At 33.9% G+C, this 25,401-nt stretch overlaps 1 protein-coding gene across 2 annotated transcripts in view; it reads right to left on the bottom strand.

Moving 5' to 3' along the window:
* Ccdc171 (coiled-coil domain containing 171) overlaps window positions 1-25,401 on the bottom strand; it is a 357,480-nt gene that overhangs the window by 243,167 nt on the left and 88,912 nt on the right. For both annotated transcript variants that reach the window (XM_026398594.2, XM_077797862.1), the window contains exons 9-10: window positions 17,320-17,458; window positions 1,435-1,537 (exon numbers count right to left, since the gene is read on the bottom strand). In XM_026398594.2, coding sequence (XP_026254379.2) covers window positions 1,435-1,537; window positions 17,320-17,458 — 242 coding nt within the window. The remainder of the gene's footprint in view (window positions 1-1,434; window positions 1,538-17,319; window positions 17,459-25,401) is intronic.

Below are 25,401 nucleotides of genomic sequence, written 5' to 3'. Positions count from 1 at the left end.
ACAATTTGTAAAGACCCTAACCCCATTAAACACCATGGGTACATCTCAATAATAAAACATTATTATTGCAAAAGCAAATTTTATCCTCCAATGTTATTTCAAATATAATTAAAAACTGGATGCCTATATCTGTATTTTTAATGTCATTTTTATATTTTTGACTTTTCCACAGTAACAAAACATAAAACATTCATGCTTTGAGGAAACATTTAAATCAAAATAATGAAAGTTACACATTCAGTAAAATTACAGCTAAAAATAGATGAAGAATGAAAGCAAATTTAAAAATTAAATAAAACAATAGCAAAGCAAACTAAACTTTTTTTTTAAGTTGTCGATGGACACAATACCTTTATTTTATTTGTTTATTTTTATGTGGTGCTGAGGATTGAACCTAAGGCCTCACACAAGCTGGACAAGCAAGCACTCTACCACTATGAACCCAGCCCCTAAATTTCTCTTAGTTCACTGAGAAATTTTCAGATCCATAATATGGGCATTAATCAGATCCTTTTCAGTTTTTCAAGGATATAAAATCCTTACATTGTGGAAAGTTGTTAAAGAAATTACTTTTTTTTCCTTTAAAAAATCAAATAAATAATCCTATAGCTCAATTTTTAAGTGAAAAGAATTTAATTTTATATGCCTTTAGAAGAATATAATTGCCATAAAACAACAAAATAATTCAAGGTTGATGGTATGATAAAAGAAAACAGGTAGAAAAATAAAAGCATTTAAATTAAAGCTACTAGGGCATACACAATGATATAAGCAAAAGTTAAGAAAGTGGAAATCACGACTAGCATTCATTAGCCAACTAATATTTGCTAGTTCCCAAAATATTTCTACCTAATAAAAGACTTCTGTTGTTCTTAATCATATTAAGTAGACTAATACTAAAACCAAAATATTTTACCTAAGCATTCCTATCTAAAGTGTGTGGTGTGTGTGTGTATACACACACAGTACTAGGAAATGAAAGCAAGAACCAGCATAGAAAGCATCAGTAGAGAATACGCACTCTGTTAACAGCCTGTGTCCTACATAACCTTTTGAATGCATGACCTTTAAGTTGCTGAAGGTTGCCTCAGAATTTGGCTCAGTTTGATGGAAACATCTGTTCCCCTTGCAGGTATACTTTAAGGACTTTTTTCTCAGTTGGATTCAGAACACAGCAAGTGAGCCCTTGTCTGTCCAATCATACAGACCCCAACACTTGTAAATCAAGTTCTGGGAGGACAACAGCAGGTCCACATTCCATCACCCTTTCCCAGCCAGCTAGGCCAACTGACTGCTGTGAGAACTCCTCTTATCATGTCATCAAATCAAAACATGTTGAGATGAGGGACTATAAGAGGCATCTGCAGAATTCCCAAAATGTAGTGACTTTGGAACATTGACAGATGCATCTGTCATTTTATACCTTCAACTAACCTGATGTCCACTGGCCCGACACAGTAAAGCTGTCCAAGATCGATTCCAATTCTTTCACGTTATTTTCACATGTCTCTACTAGGAAGGCCTGGTGCTTCTTAGCCTTTTAATTAAGGAAAAATTACACATAATAAGGTCACGTATTATAAGAGCTAGAGATTTTAGGATAAATGTGTATAGCACAACTAATATATTAATTACTCCATTTAAATCTATTATTAGTAAATCTTTCTATCTTAATCACACTTTTTACATGGCCTAATGTAATACTACACTCATTAATAATTTACCGAGGATTTAGTGCCAGCACTATTCTAAGCATTATATACATGGTAAATATTTTTGTCTTTGTAATAACTCTATGATAGATGGTAAGAATTTTATACATAAGATAATTGAGATAGAAGTATTAAGGAATCCTTTTAAAAATCATGCTTACAGTCATGTGGCAAATTGCCAAATGACAATCAAAAGTGAATGCTGTTAGGACCCATTAGAAGAAAATGCTGAAGTGATTATAGCTTGGTCCGGGTACTCAGTGAAAAGTGGGGGACAGTGGATGCATTGGAAAGAAACCTAGAAGGTGAAATGGCCAAACCTTAGTAACACTGCATTGGGTTAGACTAGATTGATTGGATTCAACAGGACTGGATAATGACAGGGAAACATGCAGATAAAGGGAGGAGTCAAGACTAATCCCAAGGTTTCAAACTAAGAGGAGGTTGATTTTAGCAGTTGAATGAAAATAACAAAATAGAAAAGGTCTTATTTTGACTGTTATTTGTTTTTTTTTTACTTGCTTATTTTGAACAGACATATGAATCATGAATTCTCTTTTGATCAATTCCACTGAAGATACATAAAGACACTCCTAGCACTAGCACAATGTTTGGTAATAATCAGGTCCTAAATAAATATATTTAAATGAGCAAAGAACAAATAAAATAGAACAATATGGGAAGTACCTGAACATACTGGTGCAAAGCCCAGAAGAGAGCTCAAGTATAGATTTGGTAATCATCTACAAATGATATCGGAAGCCTGCCTTAAGAATGCCTGAGTCAGGTGTGGTGGCGCACACCTGTAATCCCAGCAACTCAGGAGGCTGAGGCAGGAGGATCACAAGTTCAAGGCAACTTAGGAAGACCTTGTCTCAAAATAAATAAATAAATAAATAAATAAATAAATAATAATAAAAGCTGGAAGTGTAGCTCAGTGGTAAAGCCCTGGGTCCAATCCCAAGTAGCACCCCTCTTTAAAAAAAAAAAAAAGTGCCTGAAGGGAAGTAAAAAGAGCCTAGGACAAACTCTTAAGGAACTACTACTACATTTTTTAGAAAAGAAGCCAACTAAAAAGACTAAAAAAAGAAGGGTACATTGTCGTGAAAAACAAGAAAATATTTCAAGGTGAGAGTTGTCAATTATGTTTAATGCCATAGAAACATCAAGTAAAATGATGACTAAAAAGTGTTCACTATGTTTGGAGGTCATTGGTGACTGATGAAATCTTCTTCCCTGTAATATAGATATAACCCAGCCTGGAATATGTTGAAGGAGTAAACCTGATTTTTTTCCTAATTGAAAGAAAGATGAATGAATGGAAACAAGGTTGAGACAACCTTTCTTAGTAAGAAGGGAAGGAGAAATAAAGGGCAGTATTTGAAAAGGAGAGTGGGGTCATAGAGCTGTTTTTTAAATATATAAAAAACTTCTTTATTTAAAAGCTGGTAAGATAAAGGCCCTAATGAAAGATTGCTTATAAATAAAGAAGAAATGGGAAAATAGATATTACAGGACGAAATTACATTCTTAAAATACAACAGTCCCTTCTTTTCTTTGTGGGGCGGTGCCAAGGATTGAGCTCAGGGGCACTCAACCACTGAGCCACATCCCCAGCCTTTTTATATTTTATTTAGAAACAGGGTCTCACTGAGTTGCTTAGCACCTTGCTGTTGCTGAGGCTGGCTTCGAACTCACAATCCTCTTGGCTCAGCCTCCCAAACTGCTGGGGTTACAGGCGTTTGCCACTGTACGCGCAGCTCAGCAGTCCCTTCTTATCCAAAGCGGAAATATTCCAAGACCCCCAGTGATGACTTAAGGCACAGATGATACTGAACCCTATATATAATCTTTTCCTAATTTTTTCCTATGCATATGTACCTACGATAAAATTTAATTTATAACTAGATACAATTTAGGGTAATAACAATAACAATAAAATAGGACAATCAAAATATACTATAATAAAAGTTACATAAATTCGGTCCCCAATCTCTCTGAAAATATATTATACTTTCACCTTCTCACTTAAAGGAAGCACTTTAAGCATTCTCCTTGGCAGGAGAATTTCCAGTATCAGTACTCTCTGGAGTAATTACTAAGTAAAGTAACGCTTGCCTGAACACAAACACTGTGATATTGTGACTAATCCAATACTGAGAATGGTACTCAAGTGATTATCAGGCAGGTAATGGATTTAAGGATGCACTGGACAAAAAGATGATGAATGTCCTGGACAGGATGATATGAGATTTTATCATACCACTCAGCTGAATTCTTTAAACTTAGGAATTTGTTATTTATGAAATTTTACATTAAATATTTTTGAACTACAGTTGACCACAGGTAACTGAAACCACAGAAAGTGAAACCTAGATAAGAGATGATTTTTACTGTATGTAAAATTTATTTATTTATTTATTTATTCAGATGTTGGCTCAATTATCACCTCTTTAGGAAAAAAAGTGGCCTTTGCATCCTGCATTCCCTTGATCACATCCTTCTCAGCACTTACCACAATAATGCTCTACTTTTGAGTTTATCTTTTATTTCTATATCTATTTCAAAAAAGTAAGCTCCTGTAGATAGGAAATATTTTTTCATTCTCACTAGTGTATACTTAGTACCTAGACAATACCTAGAATTTAAAATAACAGTTAAAGTACATAGTATCAACAGAAGACTGTCACATCAATTAGGGTTCTCCCACAGACTTTAAATAGGAGGAGGAAATTCTTTGTCACATCCTGATATAGAAAGATCTTTAAGCTATATTATGTACTATGCCAATCTTACCTTCCTGGAATAAATCCTACTTGATCATGTCACAAAATCTTTTTTATATCTTGCCAAAAACTCAATTTGCAAGTATTATGTGGGAATTTTAGCATCTATATTTAAAAGGGACATTGGTCTGTGGTTTTCTGTTCTTTTGGTGTCTTTAGTTTTGGTATCAAGGTAATACTACTAACTTCACAGAATGAGACTGGAAATGTTAACCTCCTTTTCTGTGTTTTAAAAGGACTTGGAAAGAATCTGTATTGATTCTTCTTAAACAGTTATAATTTACCAATGAAGTGATCCAGGCCTGTGCTTTTCTTTGTGGGAAGTTTTTGATTACTAATTCAATCTCTTGATTTTCTCTTCCATTTTAACTAGTTCCAGTAGTTTGTGTTGGTTATCCCTGATAGGATTAACTAAGTGGTAGCTGAAAGCAGTTAGGGTGTGGCTGGAGGAGACTGGTCCCTAGGTGCATGCCTCTAGGGTATATATTTTGCATCTTGAGAGTAGAATCTGTTTCTGCTTTCGGATCATCATGTGAGCTGCTTCCCTCCACCACACTCTTCCACCATGATGTTCAACCTCACTTTAAGCCTGCAGGAATGAAGCCAGTTGTCTGTAGACTGAGACCTCTAAAACTTTGAGCTTCCAAATAAACTTTTCCTCCTCTAAAATTGTTCCTGTCAGGTTTTTAGTCACAACAGCAAAAAAGCTGACTAAAACAGTGTCTTTCTATAAATTTGTCCATTTCATCTAAATTATTCAATTGTTGGCAGATTTTGCTTCTCATTTTTGGAGCTCTGCTGTTAAGTGTATATGACTGTTAGACCTTCCTGGTGAATTGACTCTTTTTTTTATTTTAAGATATCCCTCTTTACCTTTAGTAACATTTTTATTCCAAAAAAAAATCTATCTTGTCTGATATAAAGTATATCCACTCCAGTTCTTTTTGTTGTGTGCATGACATATTTTTCCATCCTCTATATGATCTTTTTTTTCCATCCTTATATGATCTTTTTTTTTCCTTTTTTTGTGGGGGGGTGGGCAGGTAATGGGTACTCAGGAGTACTTAACCACTGAGCCACATCTCCAGCCCTTTTTATATTTTATTTAGAGACAGGGTCTTGCTAAATTGCCTAGGGTCTTGCTGAATTGCTGAAGCTGGCTTTCCCCTGGGATTACAGGTGTGTGCCCCCACACCCAGTCCTGTATTATTCTTTAATACTCATCAAAAACTCTACATGATAAAAATAGCACCATTTAACAAATAAGCAAACAAATTCAGAAGGATATCACTAAATGCTACACAACTATTAAAAGATAGGACTGGACCAGGTATGGTGAAGCACACCTATAATTCCAGCAACTCTGGAGGCTGAGGCAGAAGGATCACATGTTCAAGATCAGTTTCAGCAACTTAGGGAGGCCCTAAGCAACTTAGTGAGGGACTCTGTCTCACAAAATAAAAGGGCTGGAAATATGGTTCAATCCCCAGTATGAGGGGGGAGGGAGAGAAACAGAGCTGGGATTAAAAGAAAGTTCAAAATATATGTTCCAAAATATATGTTCTTTCTATTATTTTATGTTAACTGAGGCTAAGTCCCCATCAATATCAAGGTATAAAAGTTTATAGGAATTATAAGTGGAGAAAGTCTGATAAATTACATTCTTGGAGACAGCTTAACATAAAAAGTTTCAATTAAATTCTAATGCAACAGTAATCTCTTTAAAGGGAAGGACTCAATCCAAATTAAAATAGGAGCTAAAATTTCAATACCATTACAATTTAAAGTCAAATTATCCATAAAATATTGACTAGTATAAAATTATTCAAAAAGCAAAGAAAAGATTGATCACTGACCAGATTTTATAAGAAGCTAACTGTACCTAGAAATTACTACGACTTATTTAGATTAATAATTTTTATAACATTCTCCTGAGATATCAGGCTAATAGTCTAATAATATATTAGCTTGTACTAAAAAAAAACTCAGCTAATATGAAAAAACTGCTTGTTTTATAACTGGCAATTTTTCTAATAAATTATTCTGGATTTACATTTTCATTCATATAATAAAACTATATGTTTTAAGTGCTGGATTGTGCTTATATTTAAAATTTGTTCCCAAAGATGTGAGTTTTCTTAGTAGCCTTTTAATGTGAGAATTCTAGAATTCAAGCAGAATCTATCAATTAAATAAATAAAACCACTGGGTTGAAAACAAAGTGCCAGAAATAAAATATTGTTTCTAATGTTTTATTGTGTGACCTAAAGAATAAGTTTAGGTTAAATGTTAAATCATTAATTCAACAAATTCTATAATTCTAAATATCCCTAGAAGTTTAAAAGATAAAACTATAGGATGAAAGGACTCTTTATTTTGCCTCAAGCATATTCACATAAAGCATTTGCTTCCTTATGATGGGGTGGATATTGTGACTGAGAAAAAGAATTCAGAAGACTGAATTATATTTGATTTTATTAATACTAGTAAAAGTCCCTTAATGCTATCATGACTACCAGATGATGTTTAGATGAACATTTACTGATCACCTACCCTAAACCAAGGACTACTAGATGAGGTGTTCAATCTATAACCAGTGTATAGACAGAGGACTAAAAATATCAAAATATATTTTTTTAAAAAGGGTCAGAAAACTGTGAATGACAGATCTTAATGCATTACTAATGAGGAATCAAGGTTGGTTATATCTTCAGCCAGAAAGATCAACAGATGACAAAAAAAAAACTACCTTTATTTCCACCTTGATACACTACATCTTTCATATTGCTGAATTGAATGTATCTCTGGATTAAACATAATAAGCTATTCTTTTATGTTTCATGATCATCTTGGAATTTGCAAAAACTTATCTGTCTTTTTTTTTTGCTCATATTGAGAATCACAAACAGAAAGGCTTGTAAATAAAATTTTCTAATGCAAGAAACATACAAAACAGCATATGCAAATACATATTTATACCTAAAAACTGGAAAATGGGCTTTACTGATCTGCAATAGAAAAAGCTAACTTGATCACACATAACAATAAAAGCTATGAAGGACAATTATAATAATAAGTTAAAATAGTAGGAAAAACTGATCACCTACCCTGAACCAAGGACTACTTTAGAATTCAAATAAGCTTCAAGTTTTTTATTTGAATATGTTAAGCAATTATGAAAAACTCTAAATAAAAAAAGCATTAAAACCTATAATCAATATCACATACTTTTGCTTCCATAGCTCACCTTTTCATCATATCTTTACCTACTTACCATTACACACTCAGTGTATTTGAAGGGCTCAAGGAGAGCTTGCTGAGCTGACCTGAATTTGGTCTAGTCAGTTTTTATAATAATAACCATCTGCAGTTTTTGCTTGATCATATTAATGATAGCCTGTATCTCTTAGTTCTTTCCTTGCTTGCCTATACAGATTCCATATATATGAGCATTTTATGATCCCACTTGCTTATCTCTCATAATGAAATATTACTTCCCTTACTTGGCTTTAACAATTCATTTATTTTTAAGTAAATGCTATCTTTCAATATGAATATAGGCCATAACTTATAAACACCTCTCTCTCTCTCTCTCTCTCTCTCTCTCTCACACACACACACACACACACACACACACACTTATTATCATTTTATTTTTTCCCTAGTCAAAATAGGATTTGAATTTTCAAAATTTTACTAGTTTATGTAAGAATAAATTTCAAAAAATTTCATAAAAATGCTTTAAGCCAGGGTTAGGGTTTTGGCTCAGTGGTAGAGAGCTTGCCTAGCACACGTGAGGCACTGAGGCACTGGGTTCAATCCTCAGCACCACATAAAAATAAATAAATAAAATAAAGGTATTGTGTCCATTTACAACTAAAAAAAATAAAAAATAAAAGCTTTAAGCTATAGCATAAATTTAGGAAACTGAACCCATAAACACTAAAATACATAAAGATACACATTTGATGAATATTATTTAATAGTATTAAATTTTAAAGGCCATTAATAATCAGCAAAAACAATGTTTATTAGTACACTGGGTGCAAAACAGGAATCAACGATTCTTAAAATGCAGAATATACTATTTATCTGTCCATTAGTTTTGAACACCTGCAAATCAGAAACATGTTCTAAAGCAAATCTAACAGATCATTTGAATAAAAATTATTCTTAAGAAACATTAAAATCACCACAAAGCATAACAATCAATGCACTTTTCAAAATCCTATCTGATGCTAGCAGTCACTATTATTATATAAACAGTTAAGCTCCTAAAGTACAGGAGGAAAATATACACTTGACCATTTTCAATCACAAGTTCTTTAGAGAATAAAACATTCTTTGCACAAATCTCATGAGAACTAGAATTCCCTTTTCAATATGTGATCTCTCCTAGAGCTATAGCTAAATATTACTGAGTGGCAGAAAAGCAAATCTCAAGAAATGATGGACTTAAGAAAATTTCATTGAAGAAAGCACAAAGCAAGTCCTAATAATACCAATTTGAAAATGAAAGCTCCCCTGATTCAAGAGAAGCAGATATCAAAACTCAGAGTTATGTCTAAAAGACCCAACTTGATCCATTCAGCTTCTGATGAACTTCAATACACATGATCACTAGGAATTTTAAACTGAAAATTCAGTTTTATTTAATTGTCGATTAAATATTACTAAATTCATAGACTTTTAAATGACAAGCTCAATTTTTATTCACAATTTTTAAGTCAAATTCTGTCAAGTTTCATGTACTGTGTTCACCTGTTTGTGAGAATATAAAATTAATTTTGTTAAATCCTCAGGTATCCTATTTTAAAAATCTATGAATTCTGACATTAAAAATCATTATTATACTGTGTGTATGTACAAATGTGTAACAACAAATCCATTAATATGTACAATTATAATGCACCAATAAAAAATGTGGAAAAAATATTTACTATATATCACTAATTTATAAATCCTACCTTTTAAATCCAGACATTAGGAAGAATTTAACTATAATTAAAGTCAAAGTCAACTTGGTTTGTATTTATTAAATATCCCCAAAAGACTTGGGATTCATTTTAACACTTTGTTTATCCTGGACTCGATTATCACTAAAGGCTCTTTTAGCTAAGTCTATACTATTTCAAATTATACAAGTGGTATTTTTAAGTGTCAAATGTCCTGAAGTCTTAGTATTTTATTAGTAACATTGTGATCTCAGTAGAAAACTCATGAGGAAAGTGGCTTTAATTTTCTCTTTCAATGCAACAAGAAAATAAAAACCAAAATTTGAATAATGGCCCGGAACATGACCTAAACTAGAAAACAAGCTGTTAGCTCAAAGGCTGAGGCAGGAGGATCACAAGTTCAAGGCCAGTTTCAGCAACTTAGGGAGGCCCTAAGCAACTTTACAACAGAAAGCCTGCACTACAGAACATCCTCGGCAAAATATTCCTGAGGAGAAAATGAAAATCAGCAAAGGGAGGTATTAAATTAAAGGAAATACTAATCAAAAGAGAAACCAACTCAAGTTAAATATCAAAAATGAACAAATATGACCAGGAATACAAATCGTGTCTCAATAATAACCCTGAATGTTATTGGCATAAACACACCAATCAAAAGACATAGACTGGCAGATAGAATTTTTTAAAAAGACCCAACAATATGCTGCCTTCAAGAGAATCATCTCATAGGAAAATACATCCACAGACTGAGAGTGAAAGATTCAGAAAAAATATACCACTCATAAGGACTGCAGAAGCAAGCAGGGGTTTCTATCTTCATATCAAAAAAGTAGACTTCAAGCCAAATTTGATCAAAAGGGATAAAGAAGGACATTTCATACTGCTCAAGGGACCCATACATCAACAAGACATAATAATTATAAATACATATGCCCCAAACAATGGAGCATCTACATTCATCAAACAAACTCTTTTCAGGTTCAAGAGTCAAACTGACCACAATACAATAATTCTGGGTAACTTTACCACACCTCTTTCACCACTGCATAGATCTCCCAAACAAAAGCTGAACAAAGAAACATAGAACTCAATAATACAATCAATAACTTAGACTTAACAGACTATATATAGATTATTTCATCCCTCAATGAACGAATACACTTTCTTCTCAGCAGTACATGGGTCCTTCTCTAAAACAGACCATATACTATGCCACAAAGCAACTCTTAGCAAATACAAAAAAGTAGAGATACTACCCCGCATTCTATCATATCATAATGGAATAAAATTAGAAATCAATGATAAAATAAAAATAAAAGATACTCCAACACCTGGAGACTAAATAATATGCTTTTGAATGAAAAATGGGATGTAAAAGACATCAAGGAGAAAATTTTAAAAATTCTTAGAGGTAAATAAGAACACTGATACAACATATCAAAAACTCATAGAAAACTATGAAGGCAGTTCTGAGAGGAAAGTTGATTGCATGGAGTTCATTCCTTAAAAGAAAAAAAAGTCAACAAATAAATGACCTAACATTACATCTCAAAGCCCTAGAAAAAGAAGAACAAATTAACCCCCAAAGCAGTAAAAGACAGGAAATAATTAAAATCAGAACTGAAATCAATGAAATTGAAACAAAAGAAACAATTTAAAAATTGACGAAATAAAAAGTTGTTTTTTGGGGGGCTGGGGCTGGGGCTGGGGCTGGGACTCAGTGGCAGAGTACTTGCCCAGCACGCATGAGGCACTGGGTTCAATCCTTAGCACCACATACAAAAAAATAAGCAAATAAAATAAGTGCATGCTGTCCTTCTATAAATACAAAAAAACTTTAAAAAATAACAAAAATGTTGGTTCTTTGAAAAAAATAAATAAAATTGATAAACCATTAGCCATGATAACAAAGAGAAGGAGAGAGAAAACTCAATTTACTAACAACCATGATGAAAAAGAAAAGATCATAACAGACACTACAGAAACAGAAGATAATTAGAAATTATTTTGAAAATTTGTACTGCAATAAAATAGAAAATATCAAAGGCATTAGCAAATTTCTAAAGGCATATGATATGCCCAAACTAAATCAGAATGATAAACACAATTTAAACAGATCAAGCAAGGAAATAGAGGATACCATCAGAAGCCTACCAACCAAGAAAAGCCCAGGATTGGATGGATACACAGCTAAGTTCTACAAGAACTTTAAAGAAGAACTAACACCAATACTCCTCAAACTATTTCATGGAATAGAAAAAGAGGGAATACTTTCAAATACATACTATGAAGCAAATATCACCCTGATTCCAAAACCAGGCAAAGACACATCAAAGAAAGAAAACTTCAAACCAATATCTCTAATGAACATAGATGCAAAAATTCTCAATAAAATCTGGCAAATCAAATACAAAAACATACCAAAAACATAATGCACCATGATCAAGTATGGTTCATCCCAGGGATGCAAGGTTGGTTCAACATATGGAAATCAATAAATTTAATTCATCACATCGGTAGACTCAAAGATAAGACTCATATGTTCATCTTAATAGATGCAGAAAAAGCATTTGATGAAATACAGCACTCCTTCATGTTCAAAAAAACTAGAAAAACTAGGACTATCAGGAACATATCTCAACACTGTAAAAGCTATCTATGCCAAGCCCCAGGCCAACACCATTCTAAATGGAGAAAAATTGAAAGCATTCCCTCTATGCCCTCTTCCACAACTTCTATTTAACATAGTTCTTGAAACTACCCAGAGCAATTAGACAAAAGAAATTAAAGGAATACGGATAGGAAAAGAACAACTCAAATTAGCTCTATTTGACAATGATATTATTCTATACCTAAAAGACCCAAAAAGCTCCACCAAAAATCTTCTAGAACTAATAAATGAATTCAGGAAAGTAGCAGGATATAAAATCAACATCCATAAATCAAAGGCATTTCTGTACATCAGTGACAAATCCTCAGAAAGAGAAACTAGGAAAACCACCCCATTTATAATAACATCAAAAAAATAAAATATTAGGGGATCAACTTAATGAAAGAGGTGAAAGACTTCTACAATGAAAATTACAGAACACTAAAGAAAGAAATTTAAAAAGACCTTAGAAGATGGAAAGATCTATCTTTTTCTTGGATAGGCAGAATTAATATTGTCTAAATGATCATACTACCAAAGCACTATCTAGATTCAATGCAATTCCAATCAAAATCCCAATGACATTCCTCATAGAAATAGAAAAAGCAGTCATATGGGGCTGGGGATGTTGCTCAAGTGGTAGCGCACTCGCCTAGCATGCGTGAGGCACTGGGTTTGATTCTTAGTACCACATAAAAAACAAAATAAAGATACTGTGTCCACCTAATACTAAAAAATAAATATTTAAAAAAAGAAAAAGAAAAGGCAGTCATAAAGTTCATCTGGAAAAATAAGAGACTCAGAATAGCTAAAGCAATCTTTAGCAAGAAGAGTGAAACTGGTGGCATTACTAGACCAGAACTTAAACTATACTAGAGAGCAAGGGTAACGATTGGCACCAAAACAGACTGGTAGACTAATGGTACAGAATAGAAGACACAGAGACAAACATGCATAATTATAGTTATCTCATATTAAATAAAAACATAATATATAGAGAAAAGATAGCCTCTTCAACAATGGTGCTGGGAAAACTAGAAATCCACATGTAACAAAATGAAATTAGATCTCTATCTCTCACCATGCACAAAACTCAACTCGATATGGATCAAGGACCTAGGAATTAAACCGGAGACCTTGAACCTAATGGAAGAAAAAGTAGGCCCAAATCTCCATCATGTTGAATTAGGCCCTGACTTCCTATGGCACAAGAATTAAAAGCAAGAATCAATCAATGAGATGGATTCAAACTAAAAAGCTTCTTCTCAGCAAAAGAAATAATCAGTGAGGTGAATAGAGAGCCTACAATTTGGGAGCAAATCTTTACCACAAGCACATCAGATAGAACACAAATCTCTAGGATACATAAAGCAGTCAAAAACCTTAACACCAAAAAAACAAATAACCCTATCAATAAACGGGCCAAGGAACTGAACAGACACTTCTCAGAAGAGGATATACAATCAATCAACACACTTATGAAAAAATGTTCAACATCTCTAGCAATAAGAGAAATGCAAATCAAAATTATTTTATGATTTCATCTCACTCCAGTCAGAATGGCAGCTATCAAGAATACAAACAACAATAAATGTTGGCAAGGACGCAGGGGGAAAGGCACACTCATACATTGCTGGTGGGACTGCAAATTGGTGCAGCTAATCTGGAAAGCAGTGTGGAGATTCCTTGGAAAATTTGGAATGGAACCAACATTTGACCCAGCTATCCCACTCCTTGGTTTATACCCAAAGAAATTAAAACACCATACTACAGGGACACCACCACATCAATGTTAATAGCAGCACAATTCACAATAGCTAAACTGTGGAACCAACCCTGATGCCCTTAAGTAGATGAATGGATTAAAAAAAAAAAACTGTGGTACATATACACAATGGAATATTACTCAGCATTAAAAGGGAATAAAATCATGACATTTGCAGATAAATGGATAGAGTTGGGGAATATTATGCTAAGTGAAGTTAACGAATCCCAAAAAACCAAATGTCAAATGTTTTCTCTGATATTAGGATGCTGGTCCATAATGGTTGGAGTGCGGAGGGGGGGGGGAGCATGGGAGAAATGGAGGAACTTTAGATAGGGCCAAGGGGAGGAAGGGTAAGGGAGGGGGCAGGGGAGTAGGAAAGATAGTGGAATCACATGGACATCATTACCCAATTACATGCATGAAGACACTAACAGTGTGACTCTACTTCTTTGTACAACCACAGACATGAAAAAATTTGCTCTAAATGTGTACTATGAATTGAAATGCATTCTGCTGTCATATGTAACAAATTAGAATAAATAAATAAATTTTAAAAAATAAAACTTTAATGGACTGCTACTCAAACTGAGTTCACAGACTGTACTGGAAGTAATCAGGTGCTCTCTGTGCCTATCCAGCAGATCCCTGAAGATCCTAGCAGATCCCTGAAGATCACTGAAGATTACAGTGCCCAGCCAGCCACTGAAGACTAGTCTGCATCCCACTGCTCAAGCCACTGAGTGGGTAGGAACAACCAGAGTGGTCTTGAGCTGTTCTTCTGCAGACACTAAAGCAAAATGGAACTAAGATTATGAAAAATAAATATGAGTTTCTAAAAAACATAATAAATTTTTAAAATCTTTTCCCATAAAGACCACTAATCTATAGCCTTTCATATACATCTATATATGTATATGAAAAAAACGTACTTAAAAAAAGTAATTAATTTTTAAGAAAAAATAAACATCATACTTACTAAAGTAACAGTATTTGTAGTCAATAAATTTTCATTAAATGCTTTTTAAATTTCATTTTATGATCAAAATATAACAGCAATTTTTCTTTTTCTTTTTCTTTTTTTTTTTTTTTAGTACCAGGGATTGAACTCAGAAGCACTCAACCACTGAGCCACATCCCCAGCTCAATTTTGTATTTTATTAGAGACAGGGTCTCACTGAGTTTCTTAGCACCTGCTGTTGCTCAGACTGCTTTTGAATTCACAATCTTCCTTTCTCAGCCTCCCAAACTGCTGGGATTACAGGTATGCACCACCACGAGAGGCAAATAACAGCAATTCTAATCTGCATCAAACACAAAAAGTAAAAATAGAAAGCTAGGAACTGGGGTTGTGGCTCAGTGGTAGAGCCCTTGCCTAGCATGCGCAAAGCATTGGGTTTAATTCTCAGCACCACATATAAATAAATAAATAAAATAAAGGTACATTGACAACTAAAAAATATTAAAAAAAAAAAAAAAAAAAAGCTGGGCTGGGGATGTGGCTCAAGCGGTAGTGCGCTCTCCTGGCATGCGCGGGGTGCTGGGTTCGATCCTCAGCACCACATAAAAAAATAAAATAAAATAAAGAGGTTGTGTCCACCGAAAAAAAAAAAAAAAGCAATCTGTTGGCACTAAGTAAAACTTTTTAGTCACAAAACACCCATACAACTCTGTGGTAAATTAAAACAGTCTCATCCACTCGCTAGAGTTCTAAAAAGGCAGAAGTAAGAAAACTCTTTCAACTTTTATTGGTGATGACTCTTAATTTTTGCACTCTTAGTTGTAATTCTAGGAAGCTTTCCAAACTATTATGAATGATGTCTAATAAGCAAGCTGACCAAATTCAGTATTCAACTCAATATGCCTAACATATTTGTCTCCACCATTGATTCATCCTCTTGTTAAGAAGTATGATAGGAGCTGGAGATGTCACTCAGTGATAAGAGTACTTGCCTAGCATGCACAAGACCCTAGGTTCAATCTTCTGCATGCAAAGAGAGGGGAAAAAAAAGAAAAAAAAAAAACAGGGCAACCCATGAAGTTTAGAGTAACGCATAACAGTGACTACACACTACAGTACACTACAAAGAGCTCTTAACTTTTTTAAATTCCACATTGAAAATACTCCAACTATAACTGAACAAACCACAGAGTAGAAACATATCAATCCCAGAGTGCAAACACACCGAACATCTTAAGATGAATGGAGACTATATATACTACTGGACCATTTGAAAATGCTTAAATTTTAACTTAATCTCATCACTAACTTTCTATCTGAGCAGCACTGATCTGGCCACTTTAGTATAACCCAGAGTTTCCACCTCTTTTGAGAAGAAAAAATAATGTCCATTTTCCTCAATAATTGAAATCATTAAGAGTTGTGGGACATAACTGAAAATGAAGTAGCTCAGTTTCTGTGGAGAACAAGACAAAGAGGTATTAGGTACTAATATAAATTTTAATGTCCTCCCTGCTGAGGATCCCAGCAAACTGCAGAATTGGGAACGTTTTGCATCAACAAAATAAATTAATTAAACAAACATTTATTGAAGTAAGTACTATAGTAAAATCAGGATAAGTAAGTTAATCTCACTGCATTGAGTCTCTGGGAAGAAATAATACACATCAGAGTTTCGTGAGTATTATAATAAACATGATAAATGAGTACTAAAGAAATAGTTGGGGAAGGACAGAATTCTGACTTAGATGGGTGCATTAAGAAAAACAGAAAAATTTCACAGATTACAAGATGTCAGAGCTGAGCATTATAGGATGTATTTGTTAATGGAAAAGAAAGAACATTTTAGTCAACATGTGTCAAAATAATTACAGCCTGAATAAATATAAGATATGAAAATCTTTAAAAAGCTACAAGCATTCTGATTGACTGAACCAAGACAGATAAAGGGCCAACACAAAAGCAGCAGCTAGAAGAGTTAACATGAAACCAAAGGGAAAAAGGCCGTAGATTCTATAACAAGATATCATTCTGAAAGCAGCAGAAGACACTGATTAATTTTTAGTAAAAGGCAGGCTGATAAGAACAGACCAAGGAGACAGAATGATCAGGTATAAAATGATTATAAAAGGAGGTCTTTAAAATCAGCAGATTTACTGATCATGAACCCAGCTACTCCTCTGCCTAGGTAATACTGTTTTAGTTACTTCAAGTAAAAATGAAAAAACCCTAAATATATTTTAAAATATTCTTTGACTCAAAATTTTTAATAATTCAGTTAGATTCCCCAATTATTCCAAATCAGAGAGGTTTTATTATGTGTATCTTTGATGTAATAAGCATTTCCAGTTTTGAAATTTCATATCAATGTCACTAAAATTACTCTCATACTATTATCTCAGTGTATGTAGTGAGGTTGGGGAGAACCTGCTATGCATCAAATATGACCCAATAAAGTAACTGCCATAGGGTTTTCTTTTATATCCTTACCATTACAAGTTCTTCCTGTAATTCACTGCAACTTTTTTCATTATACTGGAGTCTCTTTGAAAGGTCTATAATTACTTTCTTCTGTTCCTCAATCTCTTCATTTAGTGTCTTGGTTCTGGAGAAATATTCTCTCTCTAATCTGAAAAGTTGAAAATGTCAGAGCTGGTTTTTAATATGCTTTCATCAACTGCTATTATACACCTTTAACACAAGTGGCTGATGAAGTACTATATATCATGTTTTCAAGCCAAAAGGCTTTTTAAAGCCCACCTTCCCTTTTTTTTTTTTTTCAAATTAAAAGGACTGCACATTCTTAAATGACAAACTTTAAAGGAGTAATACTTCCCCTTTGATAGTAGGTATTTGTGCTATGTCTAAGGTTATAAGCAAGTAGATTTGGTTGATGTAGTTTTGGGGGTTTTTGTTTTGTTTTGGCGGCACTGAGAATTAAGCCAAGGGCCTCACACATATTGGGCAAACGCTCTACCACTGGGGCTACATTTCCAGCCATTTTTTTATTTTTTATTGTGAAACAGGTTCTAAGTGGCTAAGACTAAACTCAAACTTGCATTCTCCTGATTCAGCATAAATAGTTGAGCACCACATGCCCAACTCAACTTTTGGGGGGTGGGGGGGTGGGAAGGGGTACAAGAGATTGAACCAAGGGATACTTAACCACTGAGCCACATCCACAACCCTTTTTTTTATTTTATTTTGAGACAGGAGCTCACTAAATTGCTCAGGATCTTGATAAGTTGCTGAGGCTGGCCATGAACTCACTATCCTCCAACCTCACCTTCCAAAAAAGCTACTGGGATTACAGGCATGTGCCACCATGCCTGGCCCAACTCACCATTATTTTTGATGAACAAAATCTACCTACCACAGTTTAGTTAGCTCAGATTCAGCCTCAAGACTGAGAAAACAGTCCTAACAAATCATTTTAAAATTAGGGTACTAAAGAGAAATGAAACAAATATCTTATTTCTGAATGTCCACACAGGTAGAACAGGTGATAGCATTAAAATCCGAAGGGAATAATGATAAAAAACATTCATATTCACTTTGAAGACAAATGAATTTCTTTTCAAAAAATGTCCTTCCTATTTAAATATTGCTCAGGATGGTTTCTTTTTGTTGTTGTTGCTTGAGACAGTCTCAGTAAATTGTTGTGGCTGGCTTTGAATTTACAATCCTCCTGCCTTAGGCTCTTGAGTTGCTGGAATTTACAGACATGTGCCATATCCCATAGCTCTGGCTGGTATTAAACTATGTTTACATTCTCGTATGGACATAAAGTAAAAAGCAGCTTGGAAGTATTGTTGTTTAAAATTTACTGAGATAATCCCTCAAATGAATAATTTTAATTCAAATTAAATTGTTGTCAGTATTTTTGGAGGTACTGGGGATTAAACCCAGGGACACTAAACCACTGAGCCACATCCCTAACCCTTTTTATTTTTTATTTTGAGACAGGGTCTCACTAAATTGTTGAGGGCCTTACTAAATTGATAAGGCTGGATGAACTTGTGATCTTCCTGCCTCAGCCTCCCAAGTTTTGTCACTATTTTTAATCTGAGACCTTCCTGATAAATGCAGTAGAACTATCTCCTCTGATTTTTAAGCTATAATGCAGAAGATAAGATGAATCAATATAACCAAATCCACATTGAATTCAGGCTAGTTTAAACAAGGATATAGATAGATAGATAGACAGATAGATAGATAGATAGATAGATAATTTTTTTCACTGATACACCCAGCCTTATTCTGTCTGAACAATCATTTTCTTTCTCCAGAATAGAACAGAGACAATTATAGTGTTAACCTTTGTACATTCTCTTATGGATCAAGGATATTCCAATATAAAATAGCTAAAGATAAAATAAACATATATAGAAGGATTGAAAACTATAGTTATGTAAATCTATTAGAAAGTCAGACAAAACAATAAAAATGAATTGAAGTAGAGAAAAGATCAGAAAATCAATCCAGGAATCCCAACATATAAATAATGGAAGTTCCAAAAAGAGAGTGTAGAAAATATAAAGGAAGAAATCAACAAAGCAATAATATAAAACAAAATTCCCCAGAAAGGAATTTCTTACAAATAAAAGTTGAAAGAGCTCAATAACTGCCCTGCAAAATCAATGAAAAGCAACTCATGCCAGGCACATCATCACAAAATTTCAAAACAAAGAAAAGATTCGACAGTGTCCACACAGTATGGAAAAACATATATGTTATTATTTTACCAAATATTACAATGTAACATTAGTGAACCATTTATTATATTTGCCTATGACTTCAAACTTGGGGATACAGAGAAAACCACAGACCACATACAAAGGTTAGGAATCAAATGTCTTCCCAGATTCTAGGACTGAATGAACAGCTACGTGAACTAGGAAAAAGTGTGGAGATCAAAAAAACATTTTCAGAATGCAAGTTTTAAATTTTCCTCTGACATATAACAACTAAGAAGCTTCTTTACAATGGAATAAATCAAAAGAAAAAACGCAACAGATTAATAAAAAAGTGATTCAAGATAGAAGAGAAGTAGAAGGAATCCCAAGGATGATGTTCAATGACATCCAAGGGGATGACTATGTACAGAAAATCTAAAAAATAATTTGTTTAGCACGGAAGACAGAAGAAGCATCTTAGGAAAAAAAGGATGCCTCTTAGAAAAGAATAATGAAATTCTTGACTTAAAAGAACATAATGAGAGATTTTCAGTTCTGGCAGAATTTCATAACTTACTTGGCTAATTCCATAAAGTCATCATACTAGCTAAGCATAAGTTAATCACAATAAGCTTATCTGATTCATGAGGCAATTATTAACTATTTTTTCATTTGTTGATTCATCAAATCTTCATTTAGCAGCTCCTTTATACCAGGCACTATCCAAGGCACTGGGAGACAGCAATGAACACAATAAAATTCCCCTCCATGTAAGACAGACCATAAACAACAAAAAATATACTAAAATGTGATATAAAGAAAAATAAAGATCAGTTATAAAAAAAAGCTGTAGAAAAAAAATAAAGTATGCTGAACCCAAAAGAATAGAAAAAGGGAAGGAATGAGTGATGTTGTGTGGGAAAAGCATGCAATAGAAATAAATAAGTAGAGGCTAGTATATTATATCTAAAGGTGAAAATTGAAAATATGGAAGAATATTCACATTTTATAGAAATATAAAGTTAAATATCAAAGCAAACATCAATAAGAGTTAAAAGTAGTTACCTCAGAGAAATGGAAACTGAAAGTGGAGAACAATGGGGGTATGAAACTTATGTTTTTCATAAGCCTACCTACTGTTTTACTCTTTAAATTATATACAAGATTAATTTGATAAAAATAAAAATTTAAATTAAAAAATGTTGTTACTCAACAAATATAAAATTATATGCATCTATCATTTTGTACTGTTTTATGAACTGAAACTGGGTCCCCTGAAATGAAGGACCATCCCTTGCTATTAGCAAGCTGATGTACAACCCCAAAGAAGCTGGCCCCTGTGCTTCTGCTAACAGCCCCACACAAAAGGGAGTATGTATGACAAGAGTCGAGTAGGGGGCTGGGGATGTGGCTCAAGCGGTAGCGCGCTCGCCTGGCATGCGTGCGGCCCGGGTTCGATCCTCAGCACCACATACCAACAAAGATGTTGTGTCCGCCAAGAACTAAAAAATAAATATTAAAAACTCTCTTTCTCTCTCTCTCTCTCCTCTCTCACTCTCTCTTTAAAAAAAAAAAAAAAGAGTCGAGTAGGTTAAGGGGATACTCGTGTCTTTTAGAAGTCAGAAGAGAGAACTCAGGACTTAAATGCAGGGGATTTAGGCAAGAAAGAGAGAAGGAAACCTGTAGCTAGAATGCCTTCTTTCTTACTAGATTCCATCTTCCCTCCTTTAGAACTCAGCAAACACCTGGGGACGGTGGTGCATGCCCATAATCTCACTGACTGGGGAGGCTAAAGCAGGAGGATTGCAAATAGCAGGCCAGCCTCATCAACTTAGCAAGGCTCTAAATAACTTAGCAAGATCCTGTCTCAAAATAAAAAATAAAAAGGGCTGGGGATGTAGTTCAGTGCCCCAGTACCAAAAACCAAAAAGAAAAAAAAAAAAAGAACTCAGCTAACAATTAAACAATAATAACAAGCTCTTTCAACAAATTACCATATTTGAGCTATCTTTCACCAAGAATGTACTTCAATTATTTTTATATTTTGGGGTGGTATATTTAGGGGGAAAAAAAGAAGTCCTAAATATTGAGTGTGATAAAATAAGTAAAATTTGAATGGAGTCCATTCAGTATATCTTTGACTAATGCTATTTTAAATTAAACCTAAGCTAGATTTAAGGATCACCGTGATCTCCTTTTTTCCTCTTACTCCCCAGCAATCAGTTACCATAGTTAATGGAGACTAAACTGTATTTGAAAACTCTAAATAAACATATTATTGAAGAGTTTTAGTTTCATACTGGAAGTTTTAGATGAAAAAAAAATTACTAAGAAAACTTAATTTAGAATTATGAAATATATATATTTGATATAAAATAATCATAAAATATAAATAATATCAAATAATAATTCAAATTATAAATAATTCAATATAAAATAATTTCATATTAATTTAGATATGTTAATTGTTATGAACCTGTGGGTCAAATTATAACTCTTAAATACACACACAGCTTTTCCCCCCCCTTCCTTTCAGTGAGATCCTGCCTAGATCTACCTGGAAAGAAACAGAAGCTTAAGAACCTCAGCCAGGGTAGAAGCAAAGAATAACTATGACAAAATTAGCACAATGACTATACAAACAGGTGTGTCTGGGCTTCACCTGGGCAGCCCTGACCCTGGGAACTCTGGGCCTAAAGCTGTCCTTGTTATGCTCAGAGGTCCTACGGCCACTATCCACCTACTTGAAGGTGTCTGCCCACTGCTATGTGCTTGTCACTGTGGCCATGTTTCACACCTGGGGTGAAGTAAGCAAGTCCCCAAAAAACAAAAGGCCAAAATGTTTTCTCTGAGAAGTGTATATTGATCCATAATTGGGGGCTAGGGGGTAGAATGGAGGAACTTTGGATTGGGCAGAGGGGAGTGAGGGGAGGGGAGGGGGTCGTAGGGTAGAAAAAATGGTGGAATGAGATAGGCATTATTACCCTATGTATGTGTATGATTGCATGAATGCTGTGACTCTATTTGTGAAAAAATTTAAATAAAAATTAAAATTTTAAAAAATTTTAAAATTTTAAAAAACTGGGAGCAAACTACCCTTCCAGCTGCACAACCAGAGATCTAGGAGGCCTGAGTCAACAGAGCCTACAGAGATCTTTGCTTCTGACACCCTCTCAATTCCTGCCTGGACAACCCTCCCTCCCACTTTCCCATGAAAGAGCAAGATTATTTTCTAAAAAGTAAAAAATAAAAATCTTTAACTACTGACAAGGTTCTGGCAGCGTTTACTCTATAACCTCATATTACCAAACTGCTGCATCAGTTCTTTCCAATAGATAAAACAATGTCCTATCCTAAAACTCCCTACCCTCGAAGTTGTAAATTAAAGGTATGATTTACCTTAAAGACCTAAAAGTCTGTAGGGTCTCCTTTTGAAATACATTAATCAAAACTTAGAACTACTTTGAAAAATTTATGTTTGAGTTTATGACTCTAAAAGGTATTAAAGTATTTTTAAATAAGATTGATTATAGTCAGAAGTACCAGTAGAAAAAGAAATAACTTATCTAATCATCCCTTGAGTCATATCATTCCTTCTTGTACCACAGATGATTAGAATAGGAGCAGCCTTCATATGAGGAAAGGAATGCTGGGATGAGAGAAAGGAAGTCATAAGAACTATCAGTGACTACTGGGCTTTAAATATTTTTTTAATTTTTATTATTAACTTTTTATAGCACAATTACATAAAGATGAAAAGATAACTGGCATTTGTTAAAGCAATAAAGAGTGTTAGATAGTGCTTAAATGGAATATTTGACTAGTATTTTGAATCATTAGCCAGTGCTTATCAGAATACAAAATCTGAGGGGCTGGGGATATAGCTCAGTTGGAAGAGTGCTTGCCTCACATGCACAAGGCCCTGGATTCAATCCCCAACACCACAAAAACAAAAATGAGAGAGAGAGAATATAAAATTTAAGTATAAATTGTCAAGTATGAAAACACAAATAATACCAAAACAAAACTTAGGAACAAACCTGCTTTGTGGTCCAATTAGAAAAGTGCATAGATTAGACTCTTAGAGCTTAAACAGAATTAATTCCCTAAAGATGCCTACTATTTCATTGTGAGAAAGCTCTGGATTATTGGGAGTTCAAGCTACTTCTTTTAGTTTACTTGTAGGTACTAACCATCACCATGAAGCAACAGTAAAGAAGCCCCACAGTCTCATAATAGCCCATCAACTATACATATAGGCTGAATATTATTTGAACAAATATTTAAATAATACTTGAGTATTTTAATCTACAAATTATGTCACTAATAATATATTAACATTTAATACATATGAATATATACTAAATACTCAAATATTCATATGTATTAAATGTTAATATCACGTGAAGAGATAGCCTAGAGAGTGGAAAAAAATCTTTACCACACACACCTGAGATACAACACTAATCAAACTTAACAACAAAAAAACAAATAACCCAATCAATAAGTGGGCTAAGGAACTGAACAGACACTTTGCAGAAGAAATACAATAGATCAACAAACATATGAAAAAATGTTCATCACCTCTACCAATTACAGAAATGCAAATCAAAACCACTCCAGTCAGAATGGCAATTATCAAGAATACAAGCAATAATAAGTGTTGGCAAGGATGTTGGGGGAAAGGTACACTCATATACTGCTGGTGGGACTGCAAATTGGTGCAACCATTCTAGAAAGCAGTATGGAGATTTCACGGAAAACTTGGAATGGAACAACCATTTGACCCAGCTATACTACTCTTCAGTTTTTACCCAAAGGACGTAAAATAAGCATACTATAGTGACACAGCCACATCAATGTTTACAGCAGCACAATTCACAATTACTTAACTATGGAACCAACAAGATGAATTCAATAGATGAATGAATAAATAAATAAAATGTGGTACATATACACAGTGGAATATTACTCAGCCTTAAAGAATGAAATTATGGCATGGTTGTGCAGCTGGAAGGGTAGTTTGCTCCCAGTTTTTTAAAATTATGGCATGGAAATGAATGGAACTAAAGAATATCATGCTAAGTGAAATAAGCCAATCCCAAAAAACCAAAGGCCCAATGTTTCCTTGGATCAGCAGATGCTGATCCTATTGGGGGTGGGGGGGTAAGAAAGAATAAAGGAACTTTGAATTGTGAGGAGGAGAGTGAAAGGAGGGGTGGGGCTATGGGGATGGGAAGAATGGTAGATTGAGACAGACATACACATACCCTGTATACATGTATGATTACACTGCTGGTATGACTCTGACTGTGTATAGCAAGAAGAATGAGAGGTTGTGCTCCATTTGTGTACAATGTGTCAAAATGCATTCTACTGTCATGTAAAACTAATTAGATCAAATTTAAAAAATTTTTTAAATATTAATATCAAAGAAAATAAAGGCAAGTTAAGTCCTTAGACTGACATATACAGAATGTAATTTAAATCATACCAATGGAAAAAAGAAAAAGTTAAGCATTCCTGTTTTTACAAGCAATATCAAAAAGCAAGAGAACAAACTACCCCAAACAGCCCACAACACTGCAACAACTAACTCCATTAACACCACAGTGGAAGAAATGTCAGAGAAAGAACTTAGAAAGTTCAATGAGCTACAGGAAAAAAGGAGTGAAATTAGAGATAAAATAAAGGAAGTGAAAAACCACCTCAATAAATACATAAAGATATCCTGAAAAAGAACCAAATAGAAATTCTGGAAAGACTCAATAAACCAAATTAAAAATTCAATGGAAAGCATCATTAGATAGATTAGATTAGACCACTGTGAAGATAGAGTTTCAGGCCTTGAAGACAAAGTATATAATCTTAAAAAATAAAGTTAACCATAAAGAAA

This window comes from Urocitellus parryii, chromosome 4 (genome assembly GCF_045843805.1).
Source record: "Urocitellus parryii isolate mUroPar1 chromosome 4, mUroPar1.hap1, whole genome shotgun sequence".
In the NCBI taxonomy this organism is placed as follows: Eukaryota; Metazoa; Chordata; class Mammalia; order Rodentia; family Sciuridae; genus Urocitellus; species Urocitellus parryii.
Note: the sequence above shows the minus strand (reverse complement) of the source record. Positions and strands in the feature narration are given on the sequence as shown.